Genomic DNA, 14,363 nt, shown 5'->3' on the forward strand with positions numbered 1-14,363 from the left:
AAGTGACTCAAGGGATTTGCAGCCTTATTCCCAGCCTCACTCTTATATAAAGACTTACTCTGTATCTGCACTGTAATTTCATGAACACCACTAATTTCTCTAAGCTTTCCAAAAGTACTAAGATGAAGATCTTGCTTCGTTCCTCTGTGAGGAAGATCCTTAATTTTCACTGAGCTACTCCAAACTGAAGTATTTCTTATTTGGTTCAAGTTTGGCAAATATGTGGGGCGGGATGCAATTTTCTTCGGAATATATGAGTTTATCTAGCCATGGTGCATACCACTTCAGGAAAATTGTTTGGAAAGTGCACCACTTTATGAGCATCAGCTTAGCGGCTCCACAAGGCAATGGCTGGCTAAGCTTTTTCATTTGTAAGATTGATTATCATGAACAGCAGATATCCTTTGTTTCCAGTGAAAGGCTCCAATATAACTGGACTGTTTTGAAATAACATGACCCTCTTGGTTCCGACAATGAATACACTGGATAGTAATGTGTTCATTGTCAGAACTAGCAAACTAACAATTTCCCCCATTCTCTCTTCCCATCCCAAATCTTTGGCTTAGTTCTCTTCTTTCTGCCACAAGGCAAAACAGAATCAGTGGTACCAAAAGAAATCAGGACAAACACACAGAACTGGGGGAAGGAAAATATAAAATGTTGGCAGCCAGAGATGCTTGATGAAACTTTGGGCTCGTTTCAGAATCTTACTGCAGTGAATATTTTGTCCATTGTATTGTCCAGGCATCTGATGTAGTCATAAATAATATTTTGGAATTTAACTAACACAACTAGAAATGCGCAATGAATTCACTCTAATAGTCCTCTGTCACATTTGCTCAGTGCTGAAGCCCCATATTTGTCCTTTCAAGGATTCTTGCATAATGTGTGACTTCAGTAACTATTTCAAATGAATATCTGCATCATGTTCTCTTTCAGATGGATGGCTTCCAAAGACACTTTGATTCTCAGATTATTAGCTATGGAAAACAAATGATAGTTAACCTGGTATGATATTTATTTAATTCTACATCCAATTTCAAGGTTATTTGACGTGACTAAAATTGTAGCTAATGTTATGTAATTTTTTTGTATTGGTTTCCCTTTGCAGGTTAACCAGAAGGGCTCAGAAAAGCCTCTTGAACAAACATTTGCACAAATGGTAAAGAGCTTGGGAAATGGAATGCTCAGGTATATCCCATCTAAATTATTTGCCTTATTGTTTGAAAAACTGGTTGTTTTAATACAGTATCTGCATATAAAAGCCGAATAGATAGGTTCTGTGTGCACATGGTGATGCTGATACACTTCCCCGGTTTCATAGATTTTATGCAAAACGTTAAATGAAACAGCTTTTTTTTTGAAGATTTAACAATATAAGAATTTTCACCCAGACATTTTTTTTCCCATGGAAAATTTAAAGTTATTCCATTAAAATGTACATGCTTTATGTTCTAAGGCAGGACATAGAGACATGGAAGTGTCCATAGTGATGGTGAGAAAACTCAGGAAAGTGAAGCTGACTCTCCACTTTGTGGTGCAGGAGACACCACTGAAGCAGCTCTTCTTGACCTGGGACCATACCAGATACAATTTCCTTTCACACACACACACACACACACACTGTGATGACTCATGGGCCTTGTAGTCCTGCTCAGGACATTGTAATTCCTGATGAAGATGAAAACTTGGGTTTTTTACCTTCCCAGTCTGAACTGGATTCCTCTCAGCCAGATCTTTCCCAGGCAGATCTGGGAACCTTGCACCTGCAAGAAAGTTGTCTCCCAGAAGTATGTCAAACAAGCCCAGAGCCTACTTCTCCCGTATTCTTGCGCCGGGAGTTTTGTAAACAACAGAGAAGTTTAGATTCAGCTTCGCGCAGGAGTGCGAGGATTGCAGCTAAGAATGTGGCCAATTAAGACTGCTTCTCGTGAGAATCTTTGGGGAGTCTCACATCTGGTCTCAGAGTTAGCTTTCGGTTCTGATTCCCAGAGAACTGCTTCGGCGGGAAGCTAGACTCGATTTAGGTGTTTTACCCGCGTAGTAACTTCGCGGAGTCAATTCGTCAGCCTACGGAGCGAGTTGTGTCTGGACAGCGCGCTCCGGTTCAAGCCTCGCTCCTGCTCAAGCCTTGCCTTGCTATCCAGCCTTCGCCTTGCTTCCCAGCCTTTGTTTATCTACGGACTTTGCCTTGTTTCCCAGGATCAATCCTTGCCTTGTTCCACGGATTTATCAAGTTATTCCACGGACCTTGTTCTTGTTCTTAGTTACCTTGTTCCACGTTCAAGCCTTGTTTCAAGTATCAAGTTATTTCCTAGCCTCGCTCAAGTTTCATGGACTAAAGGACCTTGTCATCTCCCCTCACTTTGCTTGGCAAAGTGAGTGTTTCGGTTATTGGATTACAACTTTGGACCTTAATATTTCTTATTGGACATTGCTTTTTTGGACTAATTCTGACCTTTCCTGAAAGGTCTAATTCTGGACTATTTTCTACACTTGTTTTTATTAACTTTATATATTCCTACAATAAAGATATTAGATAGATTCTGGCCTCTGTGTATGGTTATTGGTGCTCTGCAGCCTGGGTCGTGACAGTTTGACTCCGCCACCCTAAGCACCAATTAACCTCGGTCAGAATGTCTACCGGAACCGTACCTGGGCCGAGCGGCCAGCCGATTACCTACACCATCGACAAGGAAGAGGTGGACCGAATCCGTGATAAGCTCAATGCACAGGATGGAGAAATAAGGGGTTTGAAGGAACGCGGAGTTCGTCTTCCGGCCATGGCGTTGCCAACCAAGTTTACTGGAGAAGCTTCTAAGGTTCATGTCTTCCGTCGCCAATGTCAAGCTTATCTGGAGGCCCGTGCTGCCGAGTTTCCCCAAGAAGACATCAAAGTGGCATGGGTTTACAGTCTTCTAGACGGGCCAGCGGCCAGCTGGGCGACGGCACTGTTCGACCAAGCCTCTCCACACCTAAGATCAGCGCAACACTTCTTGGACCACCTCAAGGAGACTTGGGGAATCGAGGACAATTTGGAGGCAGCCGGTCACAAACTCCGTCGCCTTTTCCAAGGAGACAGACCTATGTCTCAGTATATAGCCGAGTTCCGAGTGCTGGCCCACAACACCGGCTGGAACGATGTAGCCCTCAGGGGACAATTCCGGGAGGGTCTCAACATTGAAATGCTGGAAGAAATCTCCAAGGTGGATCCTCCCCAGACCCTCGAGGCACTCATTGATCAATGTTTACGGGCTGAAGTCATGATTGCCAACAGGAAACAGTGGGTTCGAGGCCAGGGCAGTAGAGCCGGGGCAAAACCCCCCGCTCCCGCCAGCGTTCAGCCACGTCCGGTGTGGAGACCCCCACCGCCAACCCCATACCCCAGAGGAGGCGAGGAGGTGCCGATGCAGTTGGGCAATGTGCGTCCCAGACTAGATGCCGCCGAGAAGGCCCGTCGTCAACGCTTAAACCTCTGCTGGTACTGCGGGAACGGGGGCCACTTCGCCAGAGAGTGCCCAGCCAAAGGGAAGCCTGCCGCCCGTCTTGCGGCGGCGTCCTCCACGGAGACGAAGGCGTCTGAGCCGACTGGCACACAGCCGGCGGGGGAAGCCAACGACCGGGTGTAGAGGGGCTCGCCAACCCGGTCAAAAAATCCATCCAAGAGCCGCCAACCGGGGTCCTGTTCCTTCTCGTGGTCACATTATGGTCAGCAAAAAGGGGACCCGTCATGATCCACGCCATGATAGACTCTGGAGCTACCAACAATTTCATCGATAGAGAGTATGCCGACTCTCTGGGATTACAATATCATGATTTCAAGAATGCCCGTGTGGTGCAAGCCATAGACGGCCGTCCCCTCAAGACGGGCCCCGTAAGTCAGTGGTCGGAACCCACCAGGATGTGGATAAGGGAACATATGGAAGAGATTTCCTTCTTTGTTACCGAGGTTCCCCATTTCCCTGTGATTTTGGGAATTCCATGGCTGACTCTCCACGACCCTAACATCTCCTGGTCCAACAGAGAACTGCAGTTTGCTTCACCGTACTGCCAAAACCATTGCCTCGTAGCCAAGGTATGCCATGCCACAGACACCGAGCCCATCATCACCTTGCCAAAGAAGTACTCCGAGTATTGGGATGTATTCAATGAGAAAGAAGCCGAAAAATTACCCCCACATAGACCTTATGACTGTGCCATTGACTTGGTGGAGGGGGCCCCGATCCCGCGAGGGCATCTCTACTCCCTGACTGAACCAGAGCAAGAAGCTCTCAGGGAATTCCTAGAGACAAACCTTCGCAAGGGATTCATCAGACCCTCTCAATCCCCAGCCGCCTCCCCAGTGATGTTTGTGAAGAAGAAGTCAGGGGAACTACGCTTGGTGGTGGACTACAGAGCATTGAACAATATCACCAAGCGGAACAGCTATCCCCTGCCTTTAATCTCGGATCTACTGGATCGGCTTCGAGGAGCCAAGGTTTACACCAAGCTGGATCTTCGGGGGGCTTACAACTTAGTTCGCATCAGGGAAGGGGACGAGTGGAAGACCGCCTTCCAGACCAAATTCGGATTATTTGAGTCCCGAGTTATGAATTTCGGTTTATGCGGAGCCCCCGCAACGTTCCAGCATTTTGTCAATGACATTTTTCAGGACTATCTAGACAGGTTCTTGATAATCTACCTGGACGATTTTTTGGTGTTTTCCAGATCACAATCAGAACATGAGAACCACGTCAAAATGGTGTTACAACGATTGCGGGATCATGGACTTTATGCCAAGCTGGAAAAATGCGCTTTTGATCTACAAGAGGTAGATTTCCTTGGTTACCGCATCTCGCCTCTAGGGCTTTCCATGGATCCAGCCAAAGTTTCAGCAGTATTGGAATGGCGGGCGCCAACTAACAAGAAAGAGGTGCAGCGTTTCTTGGGGTTCGCGAACTACTACCGCAAGTTCATTCCAGATTTTGCCCGCTGGTCCGACCCCATCACTAGCTGCATCCGTGGAAAGCAGCCTTTCCGCTGGACTGATCAAGCAGAGAAAGGGTTCCAGCAACTAAAGAAACTATTCACCTCCCAGCCAATTCTACAGCACCCAAATCCTGGAACCCCTTTTGTGGTGCAAGCGGACGCCTCTGATGTGGCAATTGGGGCTGTACTCTTACAACCGGTGGGAGATCACCTCCACCCCTGTGCCTTTTATTCTCGTCAACTAACCACACCAGAGAGGAATTACACCATTTGGGAAAAAGAACTACTGGCCATAAAGGCAGCCTTTGAAACTTGGAGACATTGGCTAGAAGGGGCCAAATTTCCCATTGAAGTCCACACTGATCATCGTAATCTAGAACATCTAAGAACTGCCCGCAAACTAAATCAGAGGCAGCAACGTTGGGCTTTATTCTTTGAACGTTTCAACTTCCAGATCCATTATGTGACCCCAGCCCAAACCAAGCAAGCAGACGCCCTGTCACGTAAACCGGAATACGCTGCAGGACGCAAGGAGACCTTTGAATCCCAACTGCTACAACCTGAGAACTTTGCCACGCTCACGGTGGGGAACACCAAATCCATTCCCATTGGTTCAACTTCCCCTACTCCAGGACCCATCTGTGCTCAAGAAATCAGGGCTAGTCAGCAAGCAGATGCCTGGGCGCAGGACCAACTTCGCCAAGGTCTGCATTTTCCCTTTTCGCTTAAAGATGGGCTGCTCTGCTATAGAAATCATGTCTATATCCCACCCGGACCGGGCAGGGAAAAGGCGCTTCGTCTGTGTCATGACTGCAAACCAGCAGGACACTTCGGACTATTTAAAACTATGCATCTGATCCTAAGGGATTTTTGGTGGCCCAAGATCCGCAAGGATGTGGAAAAATATGTCAACACCTGCCCAGTATGCCAGCGCTCCAAGATACGAAGGGAGAAGCCCTCAGGGCTTTTACACCCCCTTCCTACCCCATCTCGCCCATGGGAAATAATTTCCGCGGATTTCATCACTGACCTACCACCTTCCTGTGGGTTCACCACGATCTTAGTGGTGGTGGACCTATTCACCAAGTTAGCCCATTTCATTCCCTGCGAAGGCCTCCCCACGGCCAAGGAAACTGCGGATTTATTTCTTCAACATGTCTTCAGACTACATGGATTGCCCAAGAGTTTAGTCACAGACCGTGGATCTCAATTCACCTCTCGTTTTTGGAAGGCACTACAAAAACTATTGGGCATAGACTCTCGCTTATCTTCAGCTCATCATCCCCAAACAGATGGGCAAACGGAGCGCACCAATGCCACTTTGGAGCAGTATCTTCGCTGTTATGTAAACTATCAACAGGACAATTGGGCTTCTCTGTTACCACTGTCTGAGTTTGCCTACAACAATGGAGTTCAAGCTTCTACAAAAGAAACGCCGTTCTTTGCAAACTACGGCTTCCATCCACGTTTCTTTCCCCCTGTCATTGAAACTTCAGAGGTTCCCGCAGCAGAGGATTGGCTGCAGGAACTCACAGCGGTGCAACAACTTTTGCTCCAGCAACTGGACCAAGCCAAGGAGGACTATAAACGCCACGCTGACAAACATCGCCAGCCGGGCCCCGAAATCAAGGTAGGAGATCGGGTTTTCCTGTCCACTCGCTTTCTGCCCTCCCACCGCCCTTGCCGGAAGTTAGATGCCCGTTTCATTGGCCCCTATCCAGTGGTGGCGCAATTAAACCCCGTGACTTTCAAACTCCAACTTCCGCGTTCAATGCGCATTCACCCAGTGTTTCACCGTTCCCTGCTCCTTCCGGCGGATGGTGTGCGTCCTGATACAGACCAACCGGCCCCCCCTCCTGTTTTGATGAATGGGGAGGAGGAGTTCGAGGTTGAGGACATTTTGGATTCTCGCTTTCACCGCCGCCGCCTACAATATCTCATTGACTGGGTGGGTTTTGGCCCTGAAGAACGCTCTTGGGAAGACGCCTCCACAGTCCATGCTCCTGATCTAACCCGTCGCTTTCATCAGACCTATCCCGCCAAGCCGCGACCTCGCGCCTCGGGGAGAGGGCCCCAGTTTGGGAGGGGCCTTGAGGAGGGGGATAGTGTGATGACTCATGGGCCTTGTAGTCCTGCTCAGGACATTGTAATTCCTGATGAAGATGAAAACTTGGGTTTTTTACCTTCCCAGTCTGAACTGGATTCCTCTCAGCCAGATCTTTCCCAGGCAGATCTGGGAACCTTGCACCTGCAAGAAAGTTGTCTCCCAGAAGTATGTCAAACAAGCCCAGAGCCTACTTCTCCCGTATTCTTGCGCCGGGAGTTTTGTAAACAACAGAGAAGTTTAGATTCAGCTTCGCGCAGGAGTGCGAGGATTGCAGCTAAGAATGTGGCCAATTAAGACTGCTTCTCGTGAGAATCTTTGGGGAGTCTCACATCTGGTCTCAGAGTTAGCTTTCGGTTCTGATTCCCAGAGAACTGCTTCGGCGGGAAGCTAGACTCGATTTAGGTGTTTTACCCGCGTAGTAACTTCGCGGAGTCAATTCGTCAGCCTACGGAGCGAGTTGTGTCTGGACAGCGCGCTCCGGTTCAAGCCTCGCTCCTGCTCAAGCCTTGCCTTGCTATCCAGCCTTCGCCTTGCTTCCCAGCCTTTGTTTATCTACGGACTTTGCCTTGTTTCCCAGGATCAATCCTTGCCTTGTTCCACGGATTTATCAAGTTATTCCACGGACCTTGTTCTTGTTCTTAGTTACCTTGTTCCACGTTCAAGCCTTGTTTCAAGTATCAAGTTATTTCCTAGCCTCGCTCAAGTTTCATGGACTAAAGGACCTTGTCATCTCCCCTCACTTTGCTTGGCAAAGTGAGTGTTTCGGTTATTGGATTACAACTTTGGACCTTAATATTTCTTATTGGACATTGCTTTTTTGGACTAATTCTGACCTTTCCTGAAAGGTCTAATTCTGGACTATTTTCTACACTTGTTTTTATTAACTTTATATATTCCTACAATAAAGATATTAGATAGATTCTGGCCTCTGTGTATGGTTATTGGTGCTCTGCAGCCTGGGTCGTGACACACACACACACACACACACACACTTATAACAGTATTTTGCTTTAACTGCCATGATGTCATCCCATGGAATCATGGGCCTTGTAGTTTGGTGGGGTGGTGATTGGTCATTCTGATTGCCCCTACCTACATTGCCAATCCCAGGACCAAGTAGGATTAAATACAGTCTGTTAAAGCGAAGTTGTAGCACTATAATTGTATATTGTGAAAGGGTTTACGTTGTACTGCTACTGCCATCATCAACAGTCATTAGTCATTGATATCAGGAATGACTGGGGATTATGGAGGCTGCAGTTTAATCTATTTGGAAAGTGTTGGATTGACTTGAAGACACAGGTTGCTGGGATACTATAATGTGCTTTGGTGTGGTTGCGTTAAAAAAAGAAAAGATTACACTGGCCAACACACATTTTGGTGCCTCAAATGTTAGACTTGTTTCTGGGTAAATTTGATCTGCTGATTCCAGTTTTCTTTTACCAGCTCTAGTTTTTGAGATACTGAACATATGCCATTCCACATATGGCTCCTGGCCTATGTGAATGGCTCCTGGCATATGTTTTCAGACTGTATGATTTTAAGTAATTGTTTTAATTGATATGTTTTAATTATGTGATTTTAAAGCATATGTTGTTTTGTGTTGCTATGTTCAAGGCATCAAATTGTGCCTTTGTTGTAAGCCGCCCTGAGTCCCCTTCGGGGTGAGAAGGGTGGGATATAAATAAATAAAATAAATAATAAATACTAGTCAATATCTGCTCACCCATTAAAAACCATGATAATTAACCATATCTAAGAAACTAGAGCTGATGTGGTGTATCCAATGCAGTTTTCTGAATGAATTCCCCAAAGAACCCCAAGAATAGGCCTAAAACCCAAGTCACCAAGAAAATTTGTTGCTAGGCTGTGTTATTACAGATTTTAGACATCTTGCTGGTCGAGAGGCCAACATACAGAATGTGCTTATATTTTGAAGCTGCCAAACATTGATCTTTTTTTGTTGGTAGACAGTGGGGCATATATATATATTAAAAGTTCAGAAATGTTTCCTCCTTCCAAAACTTTGTTGATCTTTCTTGCCCTTATATCTCTCCTGCTAGAGTGAACTGTTCTATCTAAAAGACAAAAAGAACTTTTGCATTGATTGATACAATATTCTTAGCAATTTTTGTCGAGTGTCTATTGAATGACAACATTCATGCTATTTAATAAATTGGCTGAGACATTTACTTTCCTGCTGCAACATATTCCAGCAAGAATGCTTCCGGTTACCTCAATAATATAATCCCTGGCTGTCAGATAGACATAACTCTTGTGTACTTTCTTTGTCCAGATATATAGCCTTTGATTTCCATAAAGAATGCAGTCATATGAGATGGGATCGGCTCCAGATTTTATTGGATCGCCTAGCTGAACAACAAGATGAATTTGGGTAATATATATGCAACTGCAGTGTGCAGACATTTAATTGTGGTTAGTAGAAGTTGCATAATAATTAGATTGTACACAGCCAACAACAAATAAAATGTAGCTAAAGGAAAACCTCATTCCTTTAGTAAATTTGGAATACAGTGGTGCAAACAGTTAGTAACCTGGGCTGTAATCCAAATCCTTTTATTTGAAGTGAACTTCAGTTCTAATCAATGAAGTTCATTTCTGTTTAAATCCAAGGATCTTTTTCAGTTTCTGTACAACAGCAGAAAGATCTTGATATGGTGGCATCATGGCACGTTGTTTATACTTTTGTGTCGACTCCATAACCATACAGTAGTTTACAGTGTTTACATTCACAAGTCAGTGGTCGTAAGTTATGGATCTAACACTTTTTGTATCATATTTTAATTTCTTAGGAATAGTTGAATGCTCAAAAATTAATCAACAGGAAATTCAGTTACTTTCCTATCTCTTACATGGGGAGCAGTTCTCTGTTGTGTGCAATGTGCCTGTTATAAAAAGAGTACTTTATTTTAAAATTCTGCTTTTGAAAATGAGTTAAGACTGGAATTTTAAGAAAACCCTTTGCAAATGCACTGCAGGCTGGTGGTATAAAGCTACTTTTGACTACCCTTATCTCACTTTAATTTGTATTTCTCCCATTACAAACTCTGACCATTAGTTAACCAGGACTACTTTAGTCAGAGCTTGTGAATGTGCATTACATTTTTGTACTTTAATCCAGAGTTCTGTGAGTCCTCTATCAAACAGTTCTTGAATCTTTGATTTTGAACTTGGTTTGTATTTACCATGGAGGTTACTTTCAAGAACCAGAAACCCTTCTCTCTTTGAGTGCATGGTCCCGTTTTACTTTTCTGTTGACCTTTGCAATTAGCATTAAATATCGTATTTTATTGCATAATCATTGCACTTTTAACACAATTTTTAATCAAAAAAGAGGGTGCCACTATTATGCAATAAAAATAAATCTGCCTTTGATTCTCCGTTTCTGTTGTTTTTTTTGGAGGGGGGTGTTGTTGTTGTTTTTTAAAAATAATAATAATAAACTGCCTTACCTCTGAGATATGAGGAGGAAGGATGATCCAGCCTCAAACAAATAGCTCCATTTCTGTTTGTTTGCTTGCATGTTTTAAACTGCCTTGGCTTGGAGGAAGGAGGAGGGAAGATTCCGCCTTCCTTTCTCCAAAGGCAAGACAGCTTACAGTATCTGGAATGGAGCTCTTGAAGGAATGAGGGAAGATCCAAGTTTCAGAGACCCCCATTTCAGGTTTTTTAGGTTCTGAGGCTGTTTTATGATTGTCACCCCAAAAACTGAGGTGTAACTATTATTCAATGAAATACAGGTATATTGAAAGTGTTTTGACAGCTGTTTTAAGAAAGAAGAATAGGATTTTAATAGTTAGGCTTTTTCAGCCTTCATTATCAAAACATGTTTCCAACCTACTTAACTTTCAGTAATGGCTGAATATCCTATGGGATATTCTAAAACCAAGGGAAATTGTTTCTGGGTGGATGGATTGTTCCTGTAACAATTAGAAATATTTCCTTGTTCTGTTAGTCTCTCAACAAAATAAAGAATGTTTTTGTGAATTCTTATACAAATTCCATTATATATTTCAGTTACTTTCTAGTTGATTCGGATGGGAAGGTGGTGACACAGCAAGAAGGAACATTCCGTAGTAATTGTATGGACTGCCTGGACCGCACAAATGTGATTCAGAGCCTTTTAGCACGCCGCTCTCTCCAAGCACAGCTACAGGTGGAGATTTCTGTCTTCCTTTAGACACCTTTGTGTAAAGTTATGTTGGACCTCTTGCAGAAACTTAAAAAGCCAATAGCACTACTGACTTCTTAGTATAGTAGGTATATCATTCTTAGAGGGAATGTATTTGAAATATGGAAAGTGTTCTATATGTAATTAGAATAATAGCAGAATTCTGATGAGGTTGTATATAGTGACACCTTTGTCATTGCAGAGATTAGGAGTTTTACATGTTGGCCAGAGACTTGAAGAACAAGCAGAGTTTGAGAAACTTTACAAAAATGGTATGTTTTTATTCTAGTCCATACATCTTTGCCTGTGTGCTCCTTCACATGCTATCCCTTTTAAAAATATATATATTCTTTTTTCATAGCATGGGCTGACAATGCAAATGCTTGTGCCAAACAATATGCTGGAACGGGTGCCTTAAAGACAGACTTCACACGGTAGGTTTTGAAGCACTCTTTCATAAAATAAATTTTATCAATGCAGTACTACCGCCATATCAGCAGGGGATACAATCCTATAGACAAATTCCTGGAGAAATATCCTATAAAGGAATTTGCTAGGTACTCCAACATGACTGTATAGTAACTCCTGCAGGGGTATACCATAGAATTACCTATAGAACCTAGAAAATTCTTAGAGTTGACATATTTTTTCAGATACAGGTAGGTGAAACTAGAGATATAGTGACTGAAATGATTAAGAATACTTTTTAAAAGAATATTTATTTATTTTTAGCCACATTGGTTTCCCATATCAATTTCTGGCAATTCTATTAAAAGCAAAAGTAAAACTATACAAAGAATAGAGTCTAAAACTAGCATGTCAGCCCAAATATGCAGTGTAGAACGTGTCATCTGGCAAGCTAAAGAGGAAATTTGGGGGGCACAGGGAGGCATGAAAAGGAGCTTTAGCAATAATAGGCTACAGGAGTTCCTTTTAGTCATTCCTTTAAACCAATTGCATATCTCCTTATTCTACAACATGATGGAATGGATGACATGGAAGGAGCTCTGCTGCAGATCACCTGCTGGCAAACCTCAAGTATTAACTGTCTTTAATGTCCTCCTTAGAGTTCCCTGTTTCTATAATACTGAATATCTGTTTTTGTTTTTCCCTAACCAGAACTGGAAAGAGAACTCAATGGGGTCTACTTATGGATGGCTGGAACTCATTAATTCGTTACTACAAAAACAATTTTTCCGATGGATTTAGACAGGTGAGAAATTCTTGCCCTTTGTGTTTTACTGTTGTTGTTTTCTTGTGACTACAACCACCTATTTTGTGAAAAAGGAGTGGGGTCATTGTATCCAATGGTTTCTCGTAGTGTACTGGGCAAAGCCAGTCAGGCCAAGGGCTTCCAGTGAAGAAGAACAAAAGTGATCACAGAAGTGCAGAGAGAACTAAACTAGTGTAGTTAAAAAAAAAACCATCCAGATTAAGGGAATTTTCAGGCGAAGGAATGCACAACATGACAAACCAATGTATAGGAATCTACTGTGATCTTGTTTATTCAGTTAGTTATATCTTGTCTTGTATGATAAAATCTTAAGGTGGCATACAGTTTTGAGCTATTTAAAATACTTATTTTATTTAATTATTTGTTTAATTTATATTCCAGCATGGGATTCAAGGCAACATGCAATGGTTTAAAACACCATTCAATATAAAAGTTAAATTGCAAGTAAATTAGACTTAGATATTAAACAAAGTTAAAAACAGTATTTTAAAGATGTTTAAAAATACTAAAATGAAAACACTATACACTCTCTCCCCATTAAAGTTCTATCTATTGTGACATATTGAAGACAAAATGGCTCCTTAAATAAAAAGGTTTTTACCTCCTTATATAAAACCAGCAGAGTGAGGGACAGCCAGAACTCCCAGGGAAGAGAGTCCCACAACTTTGGAGTAGCCACTGAGAAAGTTGTCTCCCTCTGCAGATCTTAGGGCTTAAACAGGCGCATATAGGGAAATGTGATCCAAACAGAATTCTGCCTGGACACTGACTGACATTCAGTGGAATTGCTTCAACAAGTGGATTAAATGCCCCCATAATTTGCCCTAGTCAGCACACCTAGCTGCAACATTTTGGATCTGTTGGAGTTTCTGAACAGTTTCGAAAGGCAGCCCCATGGTAATCCCTGTAGCCTGCTGTGATGCATCAAGGAGCACATCAACCTTACCTGTGCACACGCAATTCTTGCCACAGCTGAAATTGGGCATCCAGGCTCAGATCTGAGTCAAGAAGCATGCCCAGGCCACTAACCTGTGATTTCAGAGAGATTGTAACCCCATCCAAAGCAGGCTGAATAGCTAGTCCCTGATCTGCCTTTTGCCTGATCATGTGCACTTCTGTCTTGCCTGGATTGCATTTCAATTTGTTTGTGCTCATCTAGTACAGTAGCAAACAATTGTTTAATTCAGGGAACAGCTTCCTTGGAATTGGATGGAAAGAAGAGTGTCATCAACACACTGATGTCACCCAACTTCAAAACTCTGGACAACTTCTTCCAGTAGTTTTGTGTAGATGTTAAATAGCATGGGAGACAAAGGCCAAAGGCCATGGGTTTGAAGTTTGCCCATCCAAGAAGGACTGGAACCACTATAGAGTAGTGCCCCCAAGTCCATCAGGCTGCTCCTGGAATCACTTCCCCTCCTGCACTTAGTATATGAGACCAACCATGGTGCAGTGATTTGAACGTAGGACCAGGACTCTGGAGACAGATTTGAATCTCCACTTCATGATGTAAATCCACTGGATGACCATAGGCAACACACAGTCTCTCAACCAGAGAGGGAGGCAAAGGCAACCTCCCTGAACAAATCTTCCTGGGAGGCAGATGACAGGCAGAAGTCCATAAGCAGGAAATTCATACGAAGAATTTAAACACTGTGAACACATTGGGAGAAGTATAGTGAAAGGAGAGTAAAGCAGTGTCTGTATAATACTAGAATGGAAAGTTGGGAAAGAAGTCAGAAGGGAAAAGGAAGTAGATTTGTTGAGGTAGTGACTCATTCGTATCTGTAACTCCAGAGATCTGCAGGGATCCAGTGAAGAGATCACTTAGTTTTGTTTTTCAAGATTGCAGAAGTAGGCCA

The 14,363-nt window shown here is 43.4% G+C and overlaps 1 protein-coding gene across 1 annotated transcript in view; it reads left to right on the top strand.

Moving 5' to 3' along the window:
* The window catches only part of sacm1l (SAC1 like phosphatidylinositide phosphatase), a 62,758-nt gene that overhangs the window by 38,442 nt on the left and 9,953 nt on the right, over nucleotides 1–14,363 (top strand). The window contains exons 11-17 of the mRNA XM_003225767.4: nucleotides 940–1,008; nucleotides 1,112–1,191; nucleotides 9,372–9,470; nucleotides 11,114–11,252; nucleotides 11,470–11,539; nucleotides 11,629–11,701; nucleotides 12,387–12,480. Coding sequence (XP_003225815.1) covers nucleotides 940–1,008; nucleotides 1,112–1,191; nucleotides 9,372–9,470; nucleotides 11,114–11,252; nucleotides 11,470–11,539; nucleotides 11,629–11,701; nucleotides 12,387–12,480 — 624 coding nt within the window. The remainder of the gene's footprint in view (nucleotides 1–939; nucleotides 1,009–1,111; nucleotides 1,192–9,371; nucleotides 9,471–11,113; nucleotides 11,253–11,469; nucleotides 11,540–11,628; nucleotides 11,702–12,386; nucleotides 12,481–14,363) is intronic.

This window comes from Anolis carolinensis, chromosome 6, assembly GCF_035594765.1.
Source record: "Anolis carolinensis isolate JA03-04 chromosome 6, rAnoCar3.1.pri, whole genome shotgun sequence".
In the NCBI taxonomy this organism is placed as follows: domain Eukaryota; kingdom Metazoa; phylum Chordata; class Lepidosauria; order Squamata; family Dactyloidae; genus Anolis; species Anolis carolinensis.